General features: G+C 39.9%; 1 protein-coding gene across 1 annotated transcript in view; it reads right to left on the minus strand.

Annotated features, from left to right (window-relative positions):
* Positions 1-981: 981 nt before the first annotated feature.
* The window catches only part of RAB7A (RAB7A, member RAS oncogene family), a 79,671-nt gene continuing 53,106 nt past the window's right edge, over positions 982-27,546 (minus strand). Inside the window, exons 4-6 of the mRNA XM_037803078.1 lie at positions 8,267-8,485; positions 6,310-6,438; positions 982-1,309 (exon numbers count right to left, since the gene is read on the minus strand). Of these exons, the coding sequence (XP_037659006.1) occupies positions 1,214-1,309; positions 6,310-6,438; positions 8,267-8,485 (444 nt within the window). The 3' untranslated portion in view covers positions 982-1,213. The remainder of the gene's footprint in view (positions 1,310-6,309; positions 6,439-8,266; positions 8,486-27,546) is intronic.

Below are 27,546 nucleotides of genomic sequence, written 5' to 3' on the forward strand. Positions count from 1 at the left end.
AAGCAGAACTGCCAGGTTCCATACCAAAGAAACAGGTTAATTAAAGGTGGGCAATACTGGGGATGTGGGTGGGGAGAAAAAGGTTTGCTAACCTAAGGATACGATAACCCTGAAAGGCGCGCCTTCTAGAACAAAGGTAAAATCACTAGGACAGATCTGTTAGGATTTTCCTTTCCCTCTTAGAGTAGGGTACTGATCTAATCGGGAGTTTTGAAGTGTGGAGAGCAGGAGGGGGGAAAAAAAGGAAACGAGAATTTTTAATTTCTGAAACAACAGCTATTTATCTATTGCACGCACCACTGTATTATGCAAATCAACCTTTTAGAAAATTTAGACACAGAAGGGAACAAGACAGTTTCCCTCCCGGAGAGATGAAAAGCTTTTTGGCTCTTAAGTCTTTGATAAAAGGCGTACATAATTCTTGTGTCTACTGTACAGAATACTGCCTCTAGCTGGATTTCTGAACTCTGAGTTGCTATCACTCTGCAATCCAGACAGGGTTCAACCCTCCATCTTATGCACCTGCATTACAGGACTTAAACACATAATCCAAGAATTTCTTACACTAATTTATACATTTTAATTGGTTGCATATATTAACATGTACTATAAGATTCTTTTCTAAGAAGCATTACATAATAAATGGATACTGTAAAAAGATCTGATTAGTTAAAAGTAACAAGCATTAACAGATACATACAAAACAGCCTAATCAGACTGGGTGTGAGCCTGTAATGAAACATGGGGCACCAGCCTTCCCAAGTTGTAGCCTTCACAAGGAGGGAGGGGTGAGGTGGGGTAAAAGACCACAAGACCATTAAAAAAATGAGATAACTAATTAGACACAGATTAACTGTAAACAGTTCTCTCTCTCCAGTAGACAAAAAGAGTAAGCTTCCAATGCCGACTCCACACCAGAACAGATTTCCAGGCCAGCCTGTCCTGCTGCCATAGCTGAGGGCTGAGATGGGGGGTGGGCGGGCAGACCCCGAGGGAGCTGTGTCACAGGCGTGGGCTCAAGCTTGTCTGCTTGTATCAGATCTGTGTGTGTGTTGTGTTTGGGGGTGAACGTGTTTGGTGGAGTTTCTTTTGGCAGCTGGATATGAGAGATCAATTTATGTTTTGTTTTGGAAGAGGAGAGGGGGCTTGTGTTTGAAGGCCTAAGTGTGTTCTTGGTTTGTGAAGGACTCTGTGCTCTACTCTCACTGCCCCTTCAGCAACTGCAGCCATCTGCTGAGGTCCTGGGCCGGTCGTTCTTGTCCAGTTTGATGGGTTCAGGGAATTCGTTGTACAGCTCCACCTCCGTTTCCTGGACAGGGAGAGAGAAAGGCTGGTTACACTGGGCTTTAGGGCACAGGGGGATTCCAGTTCTCAGCTCTGGCACCTTCCAACAGAGGTGTGCTTTTGCTTGGGCACAGTGGGTAGGGAGTGGAGGACTGAACATGAGCAAGCAGTGAAGGGAGGCTCTGGCAGAGCTGCTCAATTCAAAGGGTGAGGGAGAGGAAGACCGGTTTATGAAAACTTCAGATCAACGTAAAAAGAAAAATTCAGCTAGGAAGAGCAGCCTTCTATACTGAGAATCAGATAAAAGATGACTAATATTCTCTCTCAGATTGCAATTGGGTGGCCCTGGGGCCACGTGCAGCTCACTGATGCTTTCTGTATGGTTTATAGGGCTACAAACACTCAACAAAAAATTACATGTAAACATGTTCTAGATTTTTGGCTTCTCTCAAAGATCTGGCAATATTCCCGCAAGGCAACATTGCGCTGGAGCTGAGTGCCAGCTGCGCTTTCAGACACAGAATCTTTCTCCAGTTCCCCATTTCTCACTTATTTTTCCGGACCTATGATCTGTTTCCTACTTCTTCCAAAAGTTCAGGCGAGCTGCATCTCTCACATGCTGCCTGCTTAGAAACACAGCTGTAGGTAACCCATGGGGATGAATTTTACCACCCTCTGTGGTGGGAGATCAGAGTAAACTGACTGTGGTTATTTTGGTGGGACTTTTAACATATTTCCAGTGAGGAGCTAAACACTGAGCACCTACATGCCAGGAACTGTTCCGGACTTTGGAGATAAAGCAGGGAATGTTTCAATTTATTAGAAAGTTCTCCAGGAAAAATTATTCCATTCATAATACAGATAAAACTCCTAGGAATACATTTTCAAAAAAAGTCTTATTTGAGACATTATTCACACGCCATAAAATGTACAATGCAATGGTTTTTAGTATTTCCCAAAATTGTGCAGCCATCACCACTATCTAATTCAAGGAACATTTTCATCAACCCAAGAAGAAACCCTGGCTTGTTTCACTCAACACGATGTCATCAAGGTCCACCCATGATGTTATACAATTATTAACAATGCAAGGTGTCAATAATAGGGTATACGGGAATCCTGTACTTCATTCATGATTGTTCTCTATAAACCCACAACTTCTCTCTCCAAAAAAAAAAGAAAAATTGTAAAATTTTATTGAGAGATATAAAACAAGACCTAAAATAATAGATAAACACAATGCAATTTCAATTACAATCTCAACAGGGTTTCATTTTGGGCAGGGTAAGGGAAGAGTTGTCATTGGAACAAAACTCTTAATCTAAATGGAAATGCCCTCAAATAGCCAAGAAATGATTTAAAAAAAAAAACAAAAAAACACAAAGAAGACTAGTTAGGGGAGTCTTGCCTTATCAGAGATCAGAAGATAATATAAAGCCAGTCAAACCAGGATGACACTGCACAGGAACAAACATCAATGGAACAGACTGGGGAAACCAGAAATAGATCCCAATATATATGAAAATTTAATACAGCAAAAGTATTATTTCAGTTAATGGAAGAGGGTTTACTTAATAACTGGCTACTAATATTTGAAGCAACTGCCTATCCCTCAGGAAGAAAGTTAGGTGCTTACTTCCTGTCATAAGCCAAAATAAATTCTAGCTGAAATCAGAGACAACACAATCCAGACTAACAGGAAACCTAGAAATGTAAAATGACATAACTGACCGAAAACTGCTTTCATATTATGTCCAAAGGATACAGAAAGACAACAGAATAAACCCTCACATACCTATGGCCAAGTCCACTCAGTGGGGAAAGAACAGCCTCTTCAACAAATGGTGCTGGGAAGAGTGGATAGCCATACACAAAAGAATGAAATGTGGACCCCTGCCTCACCCATACGCAAGTTAACTCAAAATGGATCAAAGACCTAAATATGAGAACTAAAACTGTAAGACTCCCAGAACACAGGACCTTATGTTAGGGTGATGGTTTTTTAAGACTTCACACCAAAAGCACAAGCAACAAAAGAAAACATAGATAAATGGAACTCCAAAATTAAAAACTTGTGTGTGCCAAAGCACTTTATGAAGAAAGTAAAACAACCTACAGAGTGGGAGAAAATATTTGAAAACCACTAATCTGATAAGGGTTTAGTATCTGTAATATCCAGAATATATAAAGAACTCCCAACAACTCAACAACAAAAAGACAAAGAGCCCGATTTAATATATGGGAAAAAGACTGGAATACACATTTCTGCAAAGGTATACAAATGGCCAATAAGCACATGAAGATACTCAATATCAGTAGCCAACAAAGAAAAATGCAAATCAAAACCACAATGAGATCCTAGTTCACATATACTAGAATGGCTACAATTAAGAAAATGGAAAATAACAAGTGTTTAGAGAGTGTGGAGAAACAGGAACCGCTGTACATTGTTGGTGGGAACATAAAATGGTATAGCCGCTGTGGAAAATAGTTTGGAGATTCCTCAGAAAGTTAAGCATAGAATTACAATAAGATGTGGCAACCCCTCTTCTAGGTATATAACCAAAAGAACTGAAAGCAGGGACTCATAAACAGATATTTACCCACCGATGTTCAAAGTGACAATATTCACAACTGTCAGAAGATGGAAGTAACCCAAGTGTCCATCAACCAATGACTGGATAAACAAAATGGGGAATATACATACAATGATTATATTATTTGGCACTAAAAAAGAATGCAGTTCTGATTCATGTGACAACGTAGATGAACCGTGAACCGTGGAGACATCATGTTGAGTGAAATAGGCCAGACACAAAAAGACAAATACTGTTTGATCTCACTGATGTGAAATAAACAGAATATGTAAACTCATAAAGTCGGAAACTAGAATACAGGTTACTAGGGGCTGAGATGGGAGAGGGGAATGGAAAGTTAATGTTTAGTTGGTATGGGGTTTCTGTTTGTGGCGATGGGCAAGTTTTGGCAATGGATGTTGGTGATGGAGGTACAATTTTGTGAATGTAATCAACACCACCGACTTGACTATTTTGAGAGTGGAAAAAATGGGCAATTTTAGGTTGTATATAAGTAACGAGAATAAAAGAAAAAACCCACAGATTGGTACAACCCAAAAGTGAACCCCAAGGTAAACTATGCGCTACAGTTAATAGCATAATTATAATAATAATGCTGTTATCATTTGCTACAAAGGTACCACACTAATGCCAAAGTTAATAGGGAAAACTGCATGTTTGTCAGGGGGGTGGTTTATGGGAACTCTACTTTCTGCATGATTTTTCTGTAAACTCACAACTGCTCAACTGCTCTAAAAAAAAAAATATCATGTGACTATCCAACTTCTATTTCAGTAGCAAACCCTTTCTTGAAATAAACTCTTATGTAGAACCCAAATAAATTTCTTTAAAAAATTAAGTGGAAAAAAAAAAAAAAGACAGCAGAATTGGGAAAATCACTGGCAAAACAAGCAAAGAGAAAGAGCTCTTTGAACTGACAAAAGCCCAGGCCAGCACTTCCTTCTCAAACAGAAGCACTGGCCACCGCAGCAGAGAAAATCCAAATGGCCACACCTATGGAGACAGGGCGAGGGATTTAAGAGGGACTAGCAGCTAGGAGGGTGGCAATTTACATAATCAAAGATTCAGTTACAGCTGAAACCTATTGCTTGCTGGTATGAAGGCAGGAGGAAAAAAACTCACCTGGCTGGGGAAAACTACTGAAGTTTATCGCCCTTGGGGAAAGGAGCCTGGCACCAGCTTTTATACACCTTTCAATCTTACCCCTGTGGGGCTAGCTTTCAGAAATAAAGGCACTATTATAAGGTTATAAGGACAAGAACTCCAAGAGTGCCATCAGTCAACAGGGAATGGCTGGGAAAAAATCCCCCTATTTGGATGTGGAGTCCCAAGAACATCAGAAAAAGCACACTAAATAAAACGAGGTGTGAGGGTGGATTAAAGAAGTGGAAAGAGGGAGGTGCGACACTGTCCAAGTCTGCATCTTAGTTCCATTCCACCCTTTCAGTGTTGCTCAGCAGGGCTCTCCTGGACTGTAGAGTACTGTCCCTCTCATTATAGAACACCTAGCCCCCACCCCCACTCCCCATTCCAAACACATCCTTGCCCACAGGGCCAAATGCCCTGTCCTGCAGAGAACCACTGCCTTCCATAAACCCAGTTACCTGGAGCTGGCAGAACCTTTTGTCCTTGTGTGTTTGGGCACAGTTTGCCCCAAGTGTTCTCCCTACGTCCCCTGCAACCCGTCTCACCCCTGAATAACATTTACCCCCCACCCCCTACACACATACTGGGTGGGACTAATACAGGACAGATGATGCTTCATGACCTGCCTTAACTCACCACTGGCTCTAACAGGGCTTCTAAAGCAAAATAGCCTCCCTGCTTCCAGGACTATTACATACCAACAAGATGGGACTTTTCTAGGGGGAAAAGTTAAGTGAACAACATAAGGAGAATGCAGGGAACTTTTATTCAAGGAAAATAATTCCTAGTGCTTATCAACCTTTCCTGCATCAAATATAACCATCTGAATGACAAAGGTAAACCCATCTCATTTAATCTTTAAAATCTAGCCTGTAATGCACATGAGGGAATGGAAGCTCACATGCAGCCAGATTTAAAGATTGTTAGTAGAGCTGGGATTCAAATTCACGTATATCTCTTCCTTAAGCAGCAGGAACAATTTGATCAGGGGCCTCCTCAGGGCCTGATCTCCTAAAAGCATGTAAAGATAATAAGAACATGTCTAGGCAAGCAAGAGTGGCCACTTCACTGCCCCTGCAACTTTTAGTTTATTCACAAACAAGGAGAATTTCTGGAAGCTTAAGTAGAACATGTCCTTATTTTCCCAGATGAACACATAGGTTTTTCTGGCTGCACAGAAAAGAGAGCTGGCTAGGGAAGATTATGGGTAAGGCATCTGAGTGGGGCTGGATGGGTGTTTAGACAATCACCAGAGATAGCCAGACAGCCCTCAGGGACCTACCTGTTTAAGAGCATTCCGTGCAATTGTCTGGAATGCCTGCTCCACGTTGATGGCCTCCTTGGCACTGGTCTCGAAGTAGGGAATATTGTTTTTGCTGTAGCACCAGGCCTGTGCTCGCTTTGTGGCCACCTGCAAGAGGAAGCAGGGCACAGGTGTGCTCACAACAGCGGCAGTTGGCACTGAATCCAGGTACAGCCAGGACCATTCCTAGGCACAGCTGGCCCAGGTGTACGGGCAGACTCAGGGGAGAAGCATGGGGGCGGGAGGATGACCTGCAGACTGCAGACCCCAAGGTGTCCTGCTGACCAGTATGTGGTATAGCTAGAATTCAAACCCAAAGCCCCTTCTGTATATAACCCAGAACACTTCTGACCCTTAGCTAATTCAAAGCAGACTGTGAAGGGGGCATAAGAAGCCCAGACCAGGAAAACTAAGAGAGAAATGAGTTGTCTTGCCCAGAACCCCAGCATGGAAAAATATCTGGCAGCTTGGTCTTAAGGCGTGACAGGCTCTTCCCCATTTCTGCTAATATGGCAACACCTGTGGCATGCACTCACGTGCCATGGAACTCTGTAGCTGTCATGGGCACCCGAGTCCTCACATCCTAAAACACTCCTCCCTTCCCCCTAATTCCTAGCCCATTGTCAACCAAGAGGTAAGGGCAGGCTAAGTCAATAAGGAAGGGGAGAAAAGAAAGCAACGGTCAGAAATAATTCCAGCTCTATTAGAGGCAGAGTCTGTTTCCAAATGTAGCAAAATGTTAAAAGTGGGTAAATCTGGGAATTTGGGTAGGGGTTCTCTATGTTGTTTTTGTATTATTTTTGCAACTTTCCTGTAAGTTGGAATTATTTCAAAATTTAAAAATAAAATCAAAGCCCTATTTCCAACAGAAATACTATTTCAAAGTAAACCACAGCAACATAACTCAAAGCCCAAAACAATCTTCTGCACACATGGAGATCCAGGCAGGCCATCGAGGCACGAGATATTTGGAGTTGGGAGGGCACTTGAGAAATACAAAATTTATTCCCTCCTTTAAAGTGCAAAAAGGGAACTGAAGCCAAGAAAAGAAAGGCAATGGACCAAAGTCACAGCCAGTTAGGGGCAAGCCTGGGGATTTAAGCGGGTCTCCTGGGCCCTGGTCCTCAAAGGCGGCTGGCCTTAGTGCAGGTCCAGAGCGGTTCACCATGCCACCGGCACCTGCCAGAACCTTTCCAGGCTTAGCACAGACCTCTCCAAATTCACAGAGGCACCTCAGAAGCAGGTCTCTCCGATAAGAGAGGAAAACACTGATGGGCCAACTAGAAAGCCACCATTTCCCAATATTCCCTCAAACTGATATGTCCTGAGGCTTCCGGGTGCACTGCCATCAACTCAGGAGGGATGGCAAGGTGTCCTCATGATGAGAGTGACAATTCACAAGCCAAAGAGTTCTTCCAATTTAAAAGTGCAAGCGCCAGGCTTTAAATTCAAGTCTGCCTTTAAATCCAGAAGGCAAAAATGTAAAACACCACACTGCCTCAAGAGTGCCATCTCACTTCGACCAACTGGGAAGGCCAGTACGGGAAAAGCCACAAAATGGATTTGCTACTTTGTTAGCATAACTTCAAGGGAAACGCCACGTCAGACTTCTACAGTCCCTATTTTGTCACTGGGAAAGCCAAGATGGTATGCCCGTACTAGGTGAGGGAGCAAAGACCTATTCCAAGGGCTGGGCAGGTATCTAGTCAGTCGTCTCTTCTAACTCTGAAGTTCATGGCCCACACCCCCCACTCCCCATGGAGGCACACATATACAGACATAGAGCACTTTAGGGGTACTGGTGACTTTTTATCGAAGCTATAAACAGCACCTGATACCCCAAAGTCAGTTGCCTCTAGAAGAAGCCAGAACACTCATGAGAGGAGGTTCTTAAACCTTCATGTTGCTTACGATTTCTACCATCTTCAGCACTTACTTGTCTGTTTTCGAGGTCAATCTTGTTTCCCAGCACAACAAAGGGGAAGTTTTCAGGATCCCGGGGACTGGCCTGGATGAGAAACTCGTCTCTCCAGCTATCGAGGGTTTTGAATGTGTTGGGGGCAGTCACATCAAATACCAGAACGCAGCAGTCTGCGCCTCTGTAGAAGGCCACACCGAGAGACTGGAACCGTTCCTGTCCTGCTGTGTCCCAGATCTGTGAAAGACAAATATTTATTCCATGAAGGAAATGCTGGGCAGAGCACCAGGAGTGGGGTGGGGGTGAGGGGTGTGGAATGCCAGAAGAAGGGAAAAGTACAAGGGCTGGATTATGAGGCCACCCAGAAAGACATGACTGCATTATGTAGGAAGCAGATTTCAGGACCAGAGTACAGCCCTGAAAAAAATTATGTGTGAGCGTGTTGGACACGCGAAAGGATGACAGTGAGTGGAGAGAGGCATAACAGAGCCCTTTCTGCAGTACTAGAAATGTGTTCTCTCTTGATCCAGATGGTGGTCCACAGATATGTATGTATATAAAAATTTGAGCTGTTAACCAAGATTCGAGTACTTTGGGAACTTTCTGGGGGTGATGGAAGTATGGGGAGTGCTCACTGAACTGTATATTTACATCTATGCATTTTTCTGGATGTCAATTTTACCTGAAGGGGGGGGGTGTCAGTATATTTTATTTATATTATATCTCAAATAAGAACAAAACAAACAAACAAACAAACAAAAAAACACATAACCCAGACAGAAATCAAATGACAATGAGAACACACAGTCAAGTAAATACGAAAGTCAGTTCTGAATCAAAATAACACCAGGTACTTCTGACCAGCTCAAAGACTTTTACATCATCGACTGCCATACTAGGTCCAAGAGCAAGGAGGATTTCTTCTCTGCCCTAGATACTTAAAAGTGCCACCCTCGTCAGACTGGAGAGAAGAAGAGTGTTCTGAAGACTGCTTGCACAACCCTGGGTACTCCGCCAGACTGAATAGAGTGCCTGGGCTACCACGTAGGGATAATACTCCAGCTGACAAGGGTCTTCAACTGTTTGCAAGGAAAGAAACCCACTTAGTTTCAGAATGAACTGAGAACCTGGACTACCCTTCAAACAAGTTTCTCCTTTATGCCCAAACTGCCAACCAATTGCCCCAAAGGCCAGGGGTTCTGACCACAATGGGGTATGGACCAGGCCATTAGAGTTACATCTCTAGAACCAGATTTTGCAGAAGGGGGATTGAGCTGCTCCCCAAAGCCTGCCTCCCTGTGACTCCAGAGCCCATGGAGAACACACTGACTGTGCCCAGTGCCTGCACACACTCAGCACCTACTATGTGACAAGCATGAGCTGACAGGATAGGCAGAGCCTCATGAGACAAAATGAGGGGGTGGGTGCTTGCTAGAGAAGTAAATACACACAAAAGCTACAAACTAGAATGGGCAGTATCATGGGGTTCATGTTCCTCTAACACTACCAAGGCAAACAAAGCTCATGATATCCCAAACCCCACAATACCACTAGAGGAATTATCCAATAGGAGTCCTAAAACCCTATGTGCAGATGTACAGGTAATTGCTGGTTTGCTCTTGGTGCTTGGCTAAAATGACACAGTGGCAAGGAGGAGAAGAGCAGGAACTTGAATACCAGAGAGAAGGCTGGAATTGGCAATGTTAGCACTCTTTGAAGAAGTTCCAAGAAAGCAGTATGACCACACAGGCTGAACTCTGGACTCACAGATCAGCCAAGAGCCCAGGCCAAAGGCATGCAGGAAGAGGGTTACTGTAGTTCCCAGTGTCACTACTGGGAAATGAGTGCCGCCTCAGCTTCACTGAACAATTACTAAGAGCCTAAGAGGGGAATGGCTCTGAAAAACCTACCTCAGCCTTTTCCTCTGATGTTCCGGGTCTTCTACCATCAGTAAGGGACTGTGATCAATCAGTCTCTCGTCTATACCTCTGGTAATGGAACTCTCTCATGGCAGCCCACTCCATTCCCAGGAAACCTAATCAATACAAAGCCACTCCACGAAAGACTTTATGAAACAGAACATGACCTACCAGCCACAGGGAGGTCTGCCCTGACTGCAGAAGGGTGGACTAAGGATGTTTTTACAATGCCCAGGTGTGGCATAGAAGTCTTCAGGTCAGCGGGGAAGGGAACAGCCACTCAGGAACAGAAGAACTTGGTGATGGGTTAGTACATGGATGAAGGGCAAAAAACAAAAATAAAAACAAAAACAAAACTAGTCCATATTTTACCTGCCATAGTCTATAGGGTGACACACTAAATGCTGCACCCCTTCCTCCCCTCAGTACAATAAACAAAGTACATCCATATTTATATATAAAAAGATTTATATGAACAGTAGATAACCAGCAGTGAAACTGTTTTTGATGCTTGTCTTTGAGCTTTTCTGGTACAGCTCTATCTTGAATATATATCTTTTCTCATGAAAGGGACAAAGATGGGGGAAACCCAGAAGAAGTTGGTCACATAATAAGAAAGTAGAAATAGAAAACTCCCCCTAGAAATAGAAAACAGGCAAGTTTTAAAAACAGAACTTTTTCTGTTTTCATTGAGGCTTGGGCAAATTTTTAAAAACAAGTTTCCATTAAAGAAGCATTGTTACTATGTAAACATCTGGAAAATAAAGAAACAGCAAAGCAAAAAAAATAAAAATAAAAAATACAAAAAAACAAAACTAGAAACCACACGAGGACATCATTTGCTCATGTCTTAGTGTAGTCACACACATCTGAGAGTTTCATATTGGTAAAATGTTACCCCGTATCACTCATTCCTCTTTCCCACATGAAGACCACAGTCCTCTATGCCAACAGCTCGCATCTTTACTGGTACCCAACAAACACAGAAACACACCCTCTATTCTGCTTTTTAAATAATTCTGCCAATTTTCCATAATCACACATAACTCGGCAAAGAATATTAATACAGAAAGCTTTTCCTGCATTTCAGATTGCTTCTTTAAGATGGAATCACAAGATAGTGTGAAATAAGGACTCTATTACTCTTAGGTTAAGTCAAATGGATAGTCAGAACTCAGATATACAGAGAAGGCAAAGTAAAGAATTATAACAGAAAGCTGAAAAATTGGGGGATTATTTTAAGTAAATTTCCAAAATTAATACCATTCAAATTTAGAAAAAATACATTTGCACAGCTGACTGATTAAAAAAAATATTTATTTTTGTGGTAAAAAAATACAAAAATGCCTTTTTAACCATTTTCAAGTAAAGAATTAAGGGGCATTATATCCATAATGTTGTACAACCATCACCACTATCTATCTCCAAAGACAAAAGAGAAAGTCTGGACCTAGAAAGTAGTAACTCCACATTCTCCCCTCTATACCAAGCCATTGGCAACCTCTAATTTATTTCCTGTCTCTATGAATTTGTCTTTTCTAGATATTTCATATAAATGAAATCATATAATATTTGTCCTGTAATGTCTGGCTTCTTTCACTTAATGTTTTCAAGGTTCACCCATGCTGTACCATGGATCAGCAATTCATGCACTTTCACGGCTGAATAATGTTACATTGTATGTATTTACTATACCACCTTATATCTAACCATTCATGTCTTGATGGACACTTGGGTTATTTCCACCTTTTGGCTGCTGTGAATAATGTTACTATGAACACTGGCATCCAATTTTCTGTTGGAATCCCTGTTTTCAATTATTCTGGGTAAATACCTAGGAGTGGAATTGCTGGGTCATAAAGTCATTATTACTTTAATTTTTTGAGAAACTGCCAAATGGTTTTTCATTGCAGCTGCACCATTTTACATTCCCACCAGCAAGGTATTGAGGGCTCCAATTTCTCCCTGTCCTCTCCTATTCTTGTTATCTTCCTGATGGTCATCCTGGTGAGTGTGCAGTGCTATCTCCTGGTTTTGATTTGCATTTCCTTGATGATCAATGAAGCTGAGCACCTTTTCATGTACTTACTGGTCACTTTTATACTTTCTTTGGAGAAATTTTTACTCAAATCCTTTGTCCATGTCTAAAATGGGTTGTTCGTCTGTTGTGAGTTATTGGAATTTATATTTGCAGGTGCTCTTTATATATTCTGGATATTAACCACTTATCAGATACAGGGCTAACAAATCTTCTTTCCATCAATTGGTTATCTTTTCACTCTCTTGACAGAGTCCTCTGATACAAAAAGTTTTCAATTTTTTCTTTTGTTGCCTATTTTTCTGGTGTCATATTTAAAAAACCAATGCCAAACACCCTGAGCTCTATCTAAGACTCTATAAATGTTTTACCTAGCAAGTTTATCTTTTCAGAAACTTAAGACCTCCAGATTGTTCCTATGCCAGAAAAGCTCTGAAACCCAGAGGTACCAGTCTCTCCAAGGACATCAACCAGTTGCATCCCCCACCCCATAATGGTGACACACATTTCAACATGAAGAGGTTAGAATGGTCATTGCTCAAATATCCCTGAAGACTGAATGATCAAATGAAGGGGAGGAGCTGTAACAGAGAAGATAAGAGTTAAATGATTATGACTACTGAATCATTATACAGATCTATCTTTTTAGTCTCTAATGTATTAGAACAGCTGGAAGGAAATACCTGAACTTGTGGAACTGTAAAATACCGTACTTTGAAATTTGCTCTATAACTACTTGTTAAACTGTATTTTGAAATTTATCACTTTTCTGCATATATATATTTCACAATAAAATTTTTTTTTTTAAAAAAGAAACCATTGCCAAATTCATGGTCCCAAGAATTGTTCTCTATGTCTTCTAAGAGTTCTACAGTTTTAGCTCTCAATTTTAGGTCTTAATCCAATTTCGATACATAGTGTAAGGTGAGGGTCCCACTTCATTCTTTTACATGTGGATATCCAGATTTCCCAGTACCATTTGTTGAAAAGACTGTTCATACCCCCACTGAATGGTACCGGCACCTTATCAAAAGTCTACTGACCATGGATGTAAGGGTTTATTTCTGGTCTGTCAATTCTATTCCATAGTCCTATGTTTATTGTTATGCTAGAACAGTTTTAATTACTTTGTAGTAAGTTTCCAAAATGGGAAGTGTAATTCCTCAAACTTTCTTCTTCCCCTTCAAGATGGTTTTTGGCTATTCTGGGTCCCCTGAAATTCCATAAGAATTTTAGAATGGGTTTTTCTATTATAGCAAAAAGCACCACTAAGATGTTGATAGGGCTTGCATTTAAGATGTAGATCGCTTTGGAAGTGTTAACATCTTAAGTCTCCCAACCACAAACATGGGATGTCTTTTCTGTTTATTTAGGTCTTAATTTCTTTCAACAGTGTTTTGTACTTTGAATTCTTCATTGTTAATGTACATAAACAGAACTGATTTTTCTGGATTGATTTTGTATCCTATACCTCTGTTGAATTTGCTCATTTGTTCACAAAATTTGGTCATTTTGTGTGTGTGGACATTCTTTGAGTGTGTGTGGAGAATTCTAGATATAAGGATTATGTCACCTGCAAAGAAACAATTTTACTACTTCCTTTCTGCACTAATCAGGGATTTCCAGAGAAAAAGAACTGACAAGCTATGTATGTGTATACATATACAATGTATGTATATACGTATATGAGAGAGTGAGCCATGGGGATTGGCAAGTCTGAATTCTGTAGGGCAGGCCACAAGCTGGAAACTCTGATGAAGGTGAAGTTGGATTCCCCAGGAGAAGCTGGCAGCTGAAGAAGCAGCAGAAACTCTTCTTTCTGACTTCTGAAATCCTGAGGTCCTGAGACCTCCAAATGATTGGATGAGGAGACTCCGCACATTGCTGGGGGCAATATCCTTTGTTGGTTGTAAATGCAATCAACCAGACAGGCAACCAATTGATTTTAGATGCAAATCCATTTATGAAATATTCTAACAGTAATAATGAAGTCAGTGCTTGCTTGACAAAACAACTGGACATCATAACCTACCTAAGGCTCAGTCATGGACTTAAACATCACACTTTCCAATGTGGACATCTTTTCTTTTCCTGGCCTTATTGCTCTGAATAGAACTTCCAGGACTCTACTGAATACAGTTAGAGAATGTGGGTATCCTTGTCTTGCTCTTGATCATAGGGGAAAAACTTTAAATCTTTCACCATTAACTATGATGCTAGTTGTGGGTTTATTTAGCCATATTTAAATGGCTTCTTTCATATTGACAAAGTTCCCTACTTTTTTACTTTATTGAGTGTTTTTTAGGATGAAAAGGTGTTGGAGTTTGTCAAATGCTTTTTTGGTACCAATTGATAGGATCACGTTTTTTTTTTCCCTCATCAATCTATTAATCTTACTATGTTGACTGAATTTAGTGTGTTGAACCACCCTTACCGTCCTAGGATAAATCCCACATTATCATGATGTGTAACCCTTTCAATATGCTGCTGAACTTGGTTTGGCAGTATCCTGTTGAGAACTTCTACATCTATATTCATAAGACACAGTGATCTGCAGTTTTTTTTCTTCCTTATAGTATCTTTGTCTGGCTTTGTCATGGCCTCATAGAAAGAGAAGCGTTTCCTCCCTTTTGATTGTTTATAAGAGTTTTGAGAAGGATTGGTGTTACTTCTTTTGCATCAAGTCCCTGCTAATCTTTATTACTTCCTTCCCTCTGTTAGCTTTGGGTTTGGTTTTTCATTTTCTAGTTTCTTAAGGTGTGTACAGTTAGGTTATTGATTTGAGATCTTTCTTTCACACTTGTGAATTTTCCAGTTTTCCTTCTATTACTGATTTCTAGTTTCTTTACATTGTGGTTGGAAAAGATATTCTGTATTAAGACTTGTTTTGTGGCTTAACATATGGACAATGTTCCATGTTCATTTACGAATGTGTACCCTGTTACTGTTGAGTGTCGTGTTCTGTATGTGCCTGTTAGGTCTAATTGGTTTATAGTGCTGTTCAAGTCCATTATTTCCTTATTAATTCTCAGTCTAGTTGTTCTATTTTTATTAAAAGTGAGGTACTAATGTCCCAACAATTATTGGAGAAATGTCTATTTTTCCCTTCAATTCTGTCAATATTTGATTCAAATATTTTAGGATCTGTTATTAGGTACATAAATTTTTATAATTGTTTTATCTTCTTGATGGACTGAACCTTCTATCAATACAAAATGTCCTTGCTCCTTGGTGTCCTTATGGCCAAAAATCTATGTTTGATGATAACAATACTGCTATTCCAGCTGTTTTGGTGGAATATCTTTTCCCATCTTTTATACTCAACCTATTTGTATCTTTGTATTTAAAGTGAGTCTCTTATGGACAGGAGATAAATGGACTAGGTTTTTTATACATTCTACTAATCTGTGCCTTTTAATTAGAGATTTTAGTCCATTAACATTTAAAGTTATTACCAGTATGGACTCAATCCTGCAATTTAGCTATTTGTTTTCCCTATGTCTTACATGTTTTTGGTCCCCATTTTTTCCACTACTGGCTTCTTTGGTATTTAGTTGATTTTCTGTAGTATGCCATTGTGTTTCCTTTCTTCTTTCTGTTCCATATGTTTTTTTAGTTATATTCTGAGTAGTTAACCTGGGGAATATAATGAACATCTTAAACTTACAACAAACTAGGTAGAATACCAATTTCGTTTTAGCATATAAAACATTCTACTCCTATACAGCTGTCCCTCCCTCCTGTATTTTTACAGATTACATCTTTAAATATTATGTGCCCATAGTTTTATAATTATTATTTTATGAATTTTTAAAAAATAATATAGGACAATATGAGGAATTACAATCCCAAAGTACAATGACTTTGGCTTTTATATTTACCTACGTAGTTACCTTTACTGGTGTTCTTTATTTCTTCATATGGCTTTGAATTACTGTCTAGCGCCCATTCCTTTCAGCCCAGAAGACTCCCTTTAGCATTTCTTGTAGGGCAAATGTATTCTAACAAACTCCCTTAAGAGTTTTTCCAGATGCAGAATTCTTGGCTGATAGCTTTTCCTTTCAGCACTGTTCTAGTTTGCTAATGCTGCGGAATGCAAAACACCAGAGACGGACTGGCTTTTATAAAAAGGGGGTTTATTTGGCTACACAGTTACAGTCTTAAGGCCATAAAGTGTCCAAGGTAACACATCAGTAATCGGGTACCTTCACTGGAGGATGGCCAATGGCGTCTGGAAAACTTCTGTCAGCTGGGAAGGCACATGGCTGGCGTCTGCTCCAAAGTTCTGGTTTCAAAATGGCTTTCTCCCAGGATGTTCCTCTCTATGCTGCAGTTCCTGAAAAATGTCACTCTTAGTTGCACTTGGGGTATTTGTCCTCTCTTGGCTTCTCTGGAACAAAAGTCTGCTTTCAACGGCCGTCTTCAAATTGTCTCTCATCTGCAGCTCCTGTGCGTTCTTCAAAGTGTCCCTCTTGGCTGTGGCAGCTTGCTCCTTCTGTCTGATCTTATATAGCGCTCCAGTAATTTAATTCAAACCCACCCTGAACGGCTGGGCCAACACCTCCATGGAAATTATCCAATCAGCATCATCACCCACAGCTGGGTGGGGCACACCTCCCCAGAAATACTCAAAGAATTACAATCTAATCAACACTGATAACATCTGCCCACACAAGATTATATCAAAGATAATGGTGTTTGGGGGGACATAATACATTCAAACTGGCACACCCATAACAAATAAATTGGTCTGTAAGGCTCTGTTCATTTTTCCTCATTCTGCTCATCACTACGGATAATTTCAATGGTCTGATGTTCAAGTTCATTGACTCTTTCTCTTGCCTGCTCTAATCTGCTGCAAACCTCATGTATTAGCTAGGGTTCTCTAGGGAAACAGAATCTACAAGAGATATCTGTAAATATAAGATTTTATAAAGGTGTCTCACACAACTGTGGGGATGCAAAAGACCAAATTCTGTAGGGCAGGCAGCAAACTGGCAACTCCGATGAAGGTTTTTGATGAACTCCTCAGGAAACACTTCACTGGTCAGCCGAAGAAGAAGTGAAGGTCCTCTCTCTCTTTTCCTTAAAAGCCTTCAACTGATTGGATTAAATCCAGCTGACTGAATTCTCTTGTGGAAGACATGCCCTTCCTTGCTGTAATCAGTCACAGGTGCAGTCAATGATGATTTAATAAACCAGCCTTCCTTGCAGTAAGGGTTAGGACAGTGCTTGCTTGACCAGATACCTGGACACCATCACCTGGCCAAGCTGACATGTAAACCTAACCATCACACCCCGCTAGGGACTTTTTCATTTCACTTATTTTAATTTTCATCTACAGATTTCTACTTGGTTCCTTTTTATAATTTCTATATCTTTGCTTACATTACATTTTGTTTATAAATCATTTTTTATTTACTTTAGTTCTTTATTCCTGGTTTCCTTTGGTACTCTTACATAAGATAGATGGCAAAGTCCAATATCTGTGTTTCCTCAAGAACGGTTTTTTTTTTTGAATGGGACACACTTTGCTGTTTCTTTCCATTCCTTGTGTTTTTTTGTTGTTGAAACCTGACATTAGAATATTTTAGTGTGGTAAACTCTGGAAATAAGGTTCTCCAGAGGTTTTGCTGTATTCCAGAAAGTTTGATGCTCTTGATTAGTGAAGACTCAGCCTGTGAAGCAGCCAGTATTTTGACAAAGAATTTTTTGATTGACAGGAATGTAAACACAAAACCAACCAGCCAATCAAACAAAATACCTCTCCCAATCTTTACAAATTGGCTCTGTGACAGGGCATTCCTTTAACACTTAGCCAGACCACTTACAACAACTCTGCTTGGGTCTTCATTTCCTGCTTGTTCTAAGGCTAAAGATCAGACAGTGATAGAAGCTCAGGGTCTTTTCAGGTCTTTTCTGAGCATGGTGACTGTCCTGGATATGTGCCATGGCTTTTTTTTTTTAATTCATTTTACTGAGATATATTCACATACCACGCAGTCATACAAAACAAATCGTACATTCAATTGTTCACAGTACCATTACATAGTTGTACATTTATGCCCCAGATCAATCCCTGACACCTTCATTACCACACACAAAAATAACAATAATAATAATTAAAGTGAAAAAGGGCAATTAAAGTAAAAAAGAACACTGGGTGCCTTTGTTTGTTTCCTTCCCCCATTTTTCTACTCATCCATCCATAAACTATACAAAAGGGAGTGTGGTCCATATGGCTTTCCCAAACACATGTGACCCCTCATAAGCTACATTCTTATATAATCGTCTTCAAGATTCATGGGTTCTGGGTTGTAGTTTGATAGTTTCAGGTATCTATCGCCAGCTACCTCAATTCATTAGAACCTAAAAAGCGTTGTCTATATTGTGTGTAAGAGTGCCCACCAGAGTGACCTCTCGGCTCCTTTTGGAATCTCTCTGCCACTGAAGCTTATTTCATTTCCTTTCACTTCCCCCTTTTGGTCAAGACGATGTTCTCCATTCCACAATGCCGGGTCTACATTCCTCCCTGGGAGTCATATTCCACGTTGCCAGGGAGATTCACTCCCCTGGGTGCCTGATCCCATGTAGGGGAGAGGGCAGTGATTTCACCTGTCAAGTTGGCTTAGCCAGAGAGAGAGGGCCACATCTGAGCAACAAAGAGGCACTCAGGAGGAGGCTCTTAGGCACAGTTATAGGCAGACCTAGCCTCTCCTTTGCAGCAACAGTCTTCCCAAGGGCAAATCCTGTGGTAGAGGTCTCAACCTATCAAACCACCAGTCCCCTATGTCTGTGAGCATATTAGCAACCATGGGGGTAGGGGGGGCAGCCCAATACCCCTGCATTCTCCATCAGCTCCTCAAGGGGGCTCTGCACTTTATTTTTCCTTTTCTTTTTTTAAATCAACTGTAAAAAAGAAAATAAAAAAAAAAAAAACATACACTAAAAGAACTTTTCAAACAGACCATAACAAGGGAGTAAGAAAAAGACAACTAACCTAAGATAACTACTTTACTTCCAACAAGTTCCTACTCTACCCCAAGAAAGTAACCTAATATAGCAACATTTCTGTGAACTTGTTCCTACTATACCCGTCAGAAATTAACAGACCATAGTCACTCCTGGGCATTCCCAGAACGTTAAATTTACCCATGATAGCTTATCTGTTCTTATTGGACTATCGTTCCCCCTTCCTTAATTGCTCTCTATCACTAGTTTCCCTACATTCTACATTATAAACCATTTGTTTTACATTTGTCAATGTTCACATTAGTGGTAGCACACAATATTTCTCTTTTTGTGCCTGGCTTATTTCGCTCAGCATTATGCCTTCAAGGTTCATCCATGTTGTCATATGTTTCAGGACATCGTTCCTTCCTACTGCCGTACAGTATTCCATCATGTGTATATACCAAGTTTTATTTATCCACTCATCTGTTGAAGGACATTTGGGTTGTTTCCATCTCTTGGCAATTGTGAATAATGCTGCTATGAATACCGGCATGCAGATATCTGTTCGTGTCACTGCTTTCCGATCTTCCGGGTATATACTGAGAAGTGCAATTGCTGGATCGAATGGTAGCTCTATATCTAGTTTTCTAAGGAACTGCCAGACTGACTTCCAGAGTGGCTGAACCATTATACAGTCCCACCAACAGTGAATAAGAGTTCCAATTTCTCCACATCCCCTCCAGCATTTGTAGTTTCCTGTTTGTTTAATGGCAGCCATTCTAACCGGTGTTAGATGGTATCTCATTGTGGTCTTAATTTGCATCTCTCTAATAGCTAGTGAAGCTGAGCATTTTTTCATGTGTTTCTTGGCCATTTGTATTTCCTCTTCAGAGAACTGTCTTTTCATACATTTTGCCCATTTTATAATTGGGCTGTCTGTACTACTGTCATTGTAGGATTTCTTTATATATGCAAGATATCAGTCTTTTGTCAGATACATGATTTCCAAAAGCCATGGCTTTTTAAATCCTCAGTATATGATGGTCCTTTTGACTATCCTAATGTCCCAAAGAAACTACCCCAACCCCTTACTGCTTTTCCTCCCAGACATTAGTCCATCTCCTATTTATCTCAACCACCTTCTGCTCCAGGCAACTGCAGAACTTTTGTTCACCTTATAATATTTCTAAACACTCTCAGTTGTTTTGCCACCCTCAGTGGATTCCAAATTTGGTGAAACCAACTGTTTCTTGTGTACCTATGGTTAACACATGAAGACAGGGTAGAACACACAAACACAACAATTTGTAAAAGTAAGGTATGATCTGCTCCTATTGAAGCCAGGGACCATAGTGGGAATGTGGGCTGTCGTCATCCGGACTGCTACAAAGCAGAAGGAGTGGGGCAAAGACAAGTAAAATGCCCAAGGCTTTCCAACCGTAACTCACCCATTTTAAACTTTTTTTATTTTGAAATATTTTCATACTTAGAGGACAGTTACAGAAAGAATACAAACCTCATACAGAGAATTCCAACATACCCAACCCCCGATACCCAATTCCACCAATTTTAACATTTTGCCACATCTGCCTTATCAATCTACTTACTGAAGTATCTATTCATCTCTAGCTATCTATTTTCCAAATACTTGAGGGTAGATTGCATACATTTTGTTCTATGAATACTTAACACTGCCATGTGCATTTCCTAAGAAAAAGGTTATTCACTTGGTTAGTCTTCAGGGAAAAAGCATCGCCTTAATGATGCCTTAATTTGGACTTCTATCTAAGCTTGAAAATCATGAGTGATTTTATTCCCATTGTGTAACCAACCTCATTTCATGGCATTTGCTTGAGGAGCCCTGGAAACTAAAACGGCATGTGACAGTTTGACTATGATATGCCACGGTGTGGGTCTATTTGGATTTATCCTGTTCGGAGTTCCTTGGCATCCTGGATGTGTATGCCTTTTGTTATAAGTTAGGAAGCTTTCAGCCATTATTTCTTTGCATATTCTCTCTACCCCTTTCCCTCTTCTTCTGGGACTCTCACAATGCATATATTGGTATCCTTAATGGTGTCCCACAGATTCCTCTGGCTCTGTTCAATTTTCCCCATTCTTTCTTCTTTCTGATCCTCATTTGTCTTGATTTCACATGTTTTATCTTTATGTTCACTGACTTTTTTCTTCTGCCAGCTCCAATCTGCTTTTGAACCCCTCTCGAGAATTTTAAATTTCTATCACTGTGGTCTTAAGCTCTGTTCAGTTGCTTCTCATAATTTCCATCTCTCTACTGATATTCTCTCATGTTCATCTATTGTTTTCCTAAAATCCTTTAGTTCTTTGTCCATATTTTCCTTTAGCATTTTGAGCATAATTAGAAGCATTTTTTTCAGTGTTTGTCTGACATGCCCAACACTTCTCTTTGATGGTTTCTAATGTTTGAATTTTCTCCTTTGCTTGGGCCATCACTTTCTGTTTCTGTGTATATTTTACTATTTTTTTAAAAAACTGGGCATTTTGAAATTTTAATGTTATTGATGGAATTTAGACTCTGAGGCATCTGTGTTATGACAGAACTTTCTTTGAATGCCAGGAGCCAACAAAAACAGGAAGGAAAAATGAAAACACCTTTCCCAGTCTTTGCAGACTGACGTGTGTGAGTGCTGTCTTTCAGAACTTATCCAGACAAAGTGTTGAGAGAATAGCTCCAGGCCAAAGCATAAAGGCTCCCTGATCCTTTCTGCACATACATGCATCTTGTCTTGGGTTGTGTGTGGGGCCCTACGAATGGCCCCTCTTCCCCAGGAAACAGTTTCTCAGTCCCAGGCACTGCACTGTACATCCTATAGGCAGCAACCCCTTGCCCCAGGCAGCACAAGTTGCCCCACAGCATTATGTAGGCGGGTTCCATGAGTTGCCTTCTACATGCAGAGCAAGTTCTGGGCAGGTGATTCTCTCCGGCCACCATAAGGTTGAGTCAGACATACCTGTTCTCAGTATGAGTTTGAGAGTTATTTTGCTCCCTCTGGAACCAGAACCAGGAACCGCACTGGAAGCACGGGCTGGCTCAATGCCGAGCCAGTGAGGGGTAAGGGAAAGGCACAGCCAAGGCATCATGAGAGCCTAACGCTTTTTTTTTTTAGGTTCATACTATTTCATTGTAATTTTACTTCTAAAAGTTCATCCCAAAGAAACTAAACAAAGCAAAAACAAAACAAAACGATTACACAGCTTTTCCATACAGCAGTGACCATATGTTTTAAAAAATGAAAATAATCTAAGTACCCAATACTGAAATATTTTAGTAAATTATGGTACATCACCAAAGTAAAATGTATGGATTAAATAATAATTAGGAACACTTCATACCACTTTTTAAAGTGGCTTTTTTCTTGATTTGGCACTCACCATGTTACTTTTTTCTGGAGCTGTGAGAAAGATGTTTTGCCAGTTCTTGCTGGTTGATCTAAGATTCTGTGGGGGATGGAGCCCTCCAGTGTCTCATTCCATCATCTTGATTGGGTTGGGGCCTTTCACAACATTTCTAAGTTGTCTTTTTCCTGATTCAGTGTTCAATTGGTTGCTGTAAATTTCTGTTTCCCAGAGTTGGGCCAAGTTGGTTCTAACAGTTCCTGCTTGTTTTTTGATGTTTCTTTGGAGGGGTGGGAGTCTGGAACTGCCTATTCTGCCATTTTACTGATGTCACTTTCTCAATGATCTTTATACATTTTAAATATTTTAAATGAAAAAACTTTTTGAAGATATACTTAATCCCTCCATATAATTTCCTTTTCTTCCTCCCTAGAGGTAAATATCCTCTGAAAATATGTCTCTAGGCTGTATACCTAGGCACAGAATTGTTAAAATTGCTCGGTATACTTACTTTCAACTCTGTAGAGCAAAACGGTAGTGCCCAATAAAGCAGTTGTACTAATACACTCCCATCATCAGCTTAAGAATGATCTACTGTAGATATTAGCAAGATAGATTTTGTCGGTCTTTAAAAATTTGCAACTCCCTGAAGTCAATTCACTGGCCACTAAGGTTTCTTCTGTGAACTGCCTCTTCACATCTTTTGTCTAGTTCTCTGCTAGACGGTCTGCCATTTGGATACTAACCCTTTGTTAGTTATGCATTATAAACACTTTCTCCTGGTCTATGTCTTGTCTTTGTTATTAGGAATGTTGTTACTCAGATGTTCAATTTAACGTGGTCTACTATCTTTAACCTTCAGTCATTTGTGCTTTATCTTAAATGCTATCCTTAACATTAAAAAGTGAAAATAAAGAATATTTTTTAAGTCTTTACTTTCTATTTTTTCCACATTCAGGTCTTGAACTCATCTGGATACCCCCATGCCATGGAAGCCACTGTCCCAGCTCCATTTACTGAATAATTCCTGCAACCCCACAGTTCTGTGAATCTGCTTCTCCACCAAGCTCCCATTTTTGTGTACGCTGTTTCTGTGTCCTCTGTTCCCTAGGTCTGTCTAGTCTTGGTCACTATCACACTGGTTAAATTACTATGGTTTCATAATAAGTTACCTTTAAATTTTTCATGCATACTTGACGCATCTAACATTTAATATGAATTGATTTCTAGCTTCTTCCAGAACTATGTAAGGAACTTAAAGAACACAGTTTCAGTATTGGTTTCCTAATACCAGTTTGGAAGTTACGTACTCTGAATATCAGGTTCATCATTCTAAAAACACACACGTGTACTTCCCTTCTTACATCTGAGACTTTCCAAATGAAGTTACTTAACTTTTACCTGAACTACATCCTCTAGAATTTCTAACATAGCACTGAAGGATACACTCTTATCTGACAATGACTTCATTTCACGGTCATTCTTGAAGGATTTTTTTCCCCAGCGATAGAATACTCTATGAACTGTGCGTGATTTTCTTTCAGAAGACATTCCATGGCCTTTTGATTTCCATTGTTACTACCGAGAAGTCAACTGTCAGCTTGATTGTTGCTCTTTTAATGTCATCTTTCTCCTCTGGCTGTTTTGAAGTTTTGTTTTTGTTTTCGGTAGTTTCATTAGCATTCATGTAGATTTTTTTTTTATTTACACTTCTTAGAACTTGGACTTCCTAAATCTACGGACTGGTGTCATATCAGATCTGCAAAATTCTCAGCAAATATTTTCTTTGCTCTATTCTCTCTTTTCTCCTTCTGTGACTGATGAAAAGTAGGCCAGAGTTTCTCAACAAATCCTGTCTCTTGTATTTCCCACCCTTTCCCTTCTTTCTAACCCTCTTCTGGTGTGTCCCATCTGCTGCCAAAACTCTCTCTGAATTTTGAATTTTGGTTATTTTATTTCATTTTTAGAAACTGTTTTTTTCCTCATCAAATCTGTCACCTGTTCAGCTTTTTTCTCTGTAGATATATAAGCTTGCCTTATTTCTATAAATATAACAAGTACACTGGAATGATTATGCAGTTTTCACTGGTTCCTTCTTACGATGTCTTGTTTTATGATTTTCTCTTACTGTGAGCTGCTAAAAGCTCTTGGAAAATATATAGGGATTCCTCAAGATCTTGGATGAGAATGCTTTTCTCCAGAAACGATGATTTGCAATTATTTCTAATCTTTTAAGGGCACTTGTAGTTCAGCATCGTTCTAAAATAATTGCACAAAAAATTATCATACTCGAAGTGTGGTCCTTGGACTGGTGACATCAGTATCACCCAAGAGCTAGATCTCAGGTCCCAATTCAAACCTACTAACCAAAATTTCCATATTAATAAGATCCTAGATGGTTCACAGGGGCATTTAAGTCTGAGAAGAAATAACTCAGCCACACAAATTTGCCTGCAAATCATGAGAGCCAGCCATTGTTTCGACTTCTCAGGAAAATTTTCTTTTCCACTCTTTCCAGACTTTCAGGGCCCTGTGGCTCTCCAGACATGGTTTACTCCGTAAGGGCAGCACCCCAGGGTCCCAGCTTAGCACTGTGTGTGGGCTCTATTATAACTCTCAACCCAGGAGGGGCTGGGCTCTGACTTCCAAATCCTTCGGCTGGTGCGGCTATCACAACCACAGCTTTGTTCCACGACTCCATTTCTCTTAGTAAAGAAACCCAAAAGTTATTCCATTAGCTTCTGGCCTCTGCTGTTGCAAAGAACACAGTCTAAACATTGTTCTCTTGTAAGTAATGTGTCTTTTCTGTTTGTTCTTATGATTTTGGTGGGTTTTTCTGTTTTTGGTGTTTTACAGTTTGAGTCTTCTTCTAGATAATTTGCTCAGTTCTTACAGTTTACTATTTTTGTCAGTAGTGTTTAATTTGCAGTTATCTGAATTTAGTTTATTCCAATGACTAATTTTTTTTTATTTTTTATTTTACTTGAATCAAGATCTAAAGGGGCATTCATTGTAACTTCTTGGTTTACCTTTAAATCTCTTTTAAGCTATAGATTTCTCCCTGTATCTACTTTTTGTATTTGTTTTTTTTTCCATGCATGTCAATGACTAATTTTTCACTTCTTGAAAGTTCTAAGTTTTCCATATCCTCATTTTTGTAGGGTCCCATTTCGATTGTGATTTCTATTCCTTTTTAAAAAATCTCTTAGTCATTGTGAACATTTCTTGTGGTACGTTATTTCCTCATGTGGCTATGAGCTCATTATCAGTCAAGATTATTCCTTCTGTCCTAACGTTCTGTGTGTTCCTATAGAGAGGCTTTATCTTTGTTTTTGCCAGGAGTAACAGGCATTTACGTGAAATTCTGTACCATACAGTTAAAATTTAGAATTCACACATGTAGGTATTGGGACTGTGATTCTCCAGCAAGGAGGCAAACATGCAAGGTCCCAAGCTTGTACTTCTGACAGAAGCTTTGCCACTTCCTTGGGTCAAGGTCTTCTAGACCTGCTTTCCCTGAAGAATATCTTTCCAAAGTCCTAGACAAGTGTGTGTGTGTAAGAGGATTCTTGGTTCTGGCTCCCCCACATTGTGCAGTCTCATTTCCTGCCCCCTGTACAATTGATACAACTGTTAGACCCTCCCAATTCACCACGGCAGGAGCCCATGAACTTATCACTGGTTTTCAGTTCCCTCTTCATTCTTGTAATCTGGAAATTTCCTTTTCTTTCGAGTTTGTCTTCTTTAAACTTAATATACATTTGAGCATTTCTGTATGTGTGTGCGGGTGAGGTAGTGCGGGAGGAGATCCACGTTAGCACTGTCCTGGAAGCATGAGTTAAATGAGGGTTGAACAGTTTCAACAGCCCCTATCCTCCCATGGGAGCAGGTCAGTTCAAGATCCACACACATAAAAATTTCCTTACCTTCAACCTGTATTTCATTCAAGGACTTGCCAGGTATTTGCTAGGACTACAATGGAGAAGACCTTGTATTTGACAGCTAGAGGCTTAGCCTCCTGGGGAAGGTATTTACATTATATAGGAAGGAGCAACCATGGTGGAGTAGGAGTAACAAAAGCAACATTTGAGTTAAAAGCGGGAGACCTCAGAATGAATGTGGATTTGACAAAGGGGCCTGCCTGGAAGGAAAGACATGTGCAAGGACAGGTTTGGAATATCAGCACATGATTTGGAAGGACTGGCAAGAGATTAAAAAAAAATAAATAAAAGAACAATAGTTTGCAGCTAGAATGTGAAGGCCATACCAAGGAACCTGTATCTTATCTTAAAAGTTGAAAGGGAAGCCCTTGAAAGATTAAGTCGATTAATGAAAAACCAGTTTGCTTAATGGAAATACAACTTTGGAGGGCATATATAGGATAGATTAAAAGAAGTCAGATGCTTGTTGAGCTGTACTTCAAGAGCTGACACCTTTCTGTATGTATGTTCTATTTTACAATAATGGAAATGGCTGAAGTTGTGGAACTGTGACCAGACATTTTTTGAAATTTTCCAGCTACTTGTGAAATCGTACTTTGAAAGTTGTCACTATTCAGTATATATGTTAAAGTTCACAATTTGAGGAAAAAAGAAAGTCAGAAAAAATAAGGAAGTGTCTGTAACAAGTGTTGTAAGAACCTTGGAGAGAGTCAAAGATTCTTGATATAAAGCACTGAGTAAGGCTATTAAGACATTTGGGATAAACAACAGTAAGTACCAAATTTAGCATAAATAGTAAAAAAACAAAACAAAACAAAAAAACAACAAAAAATGACGTCCACTTAAATTTGAAATTCAGCTAAACGATGAAAAATTTTTAGTATAAGTATGCCTCACACAATACTGGGACACAGATACGTTAAATACTTATAGAGACTTACACTGTTCATCTGAAACTCAAATTTAACTGGCCGTCTTGTATTTTTTCTGGCAACCCTACTTGCAGCCAATTATTCATGAATGCAATAGTGAATATGAACAATAGGGAAGGAAAATGCCTAAAAGCGAAGA

Source organism: Choloepus didactylus, chromosome 1 (assembly GCF_015220235.1).
Source record: "Choloepus didactylus isolate mChoDid1 chromosome 1, mChoDid1.pri, whole genome shotgun sequence".
In the NCBI taxonomy this organism is placed as follows: domain Eukaryota; kingdom Metazoa; phylum Chordata; class Mammalia; order Pilosa; family Megalonychidae; genus Choloepus; species Choloepus didactylus.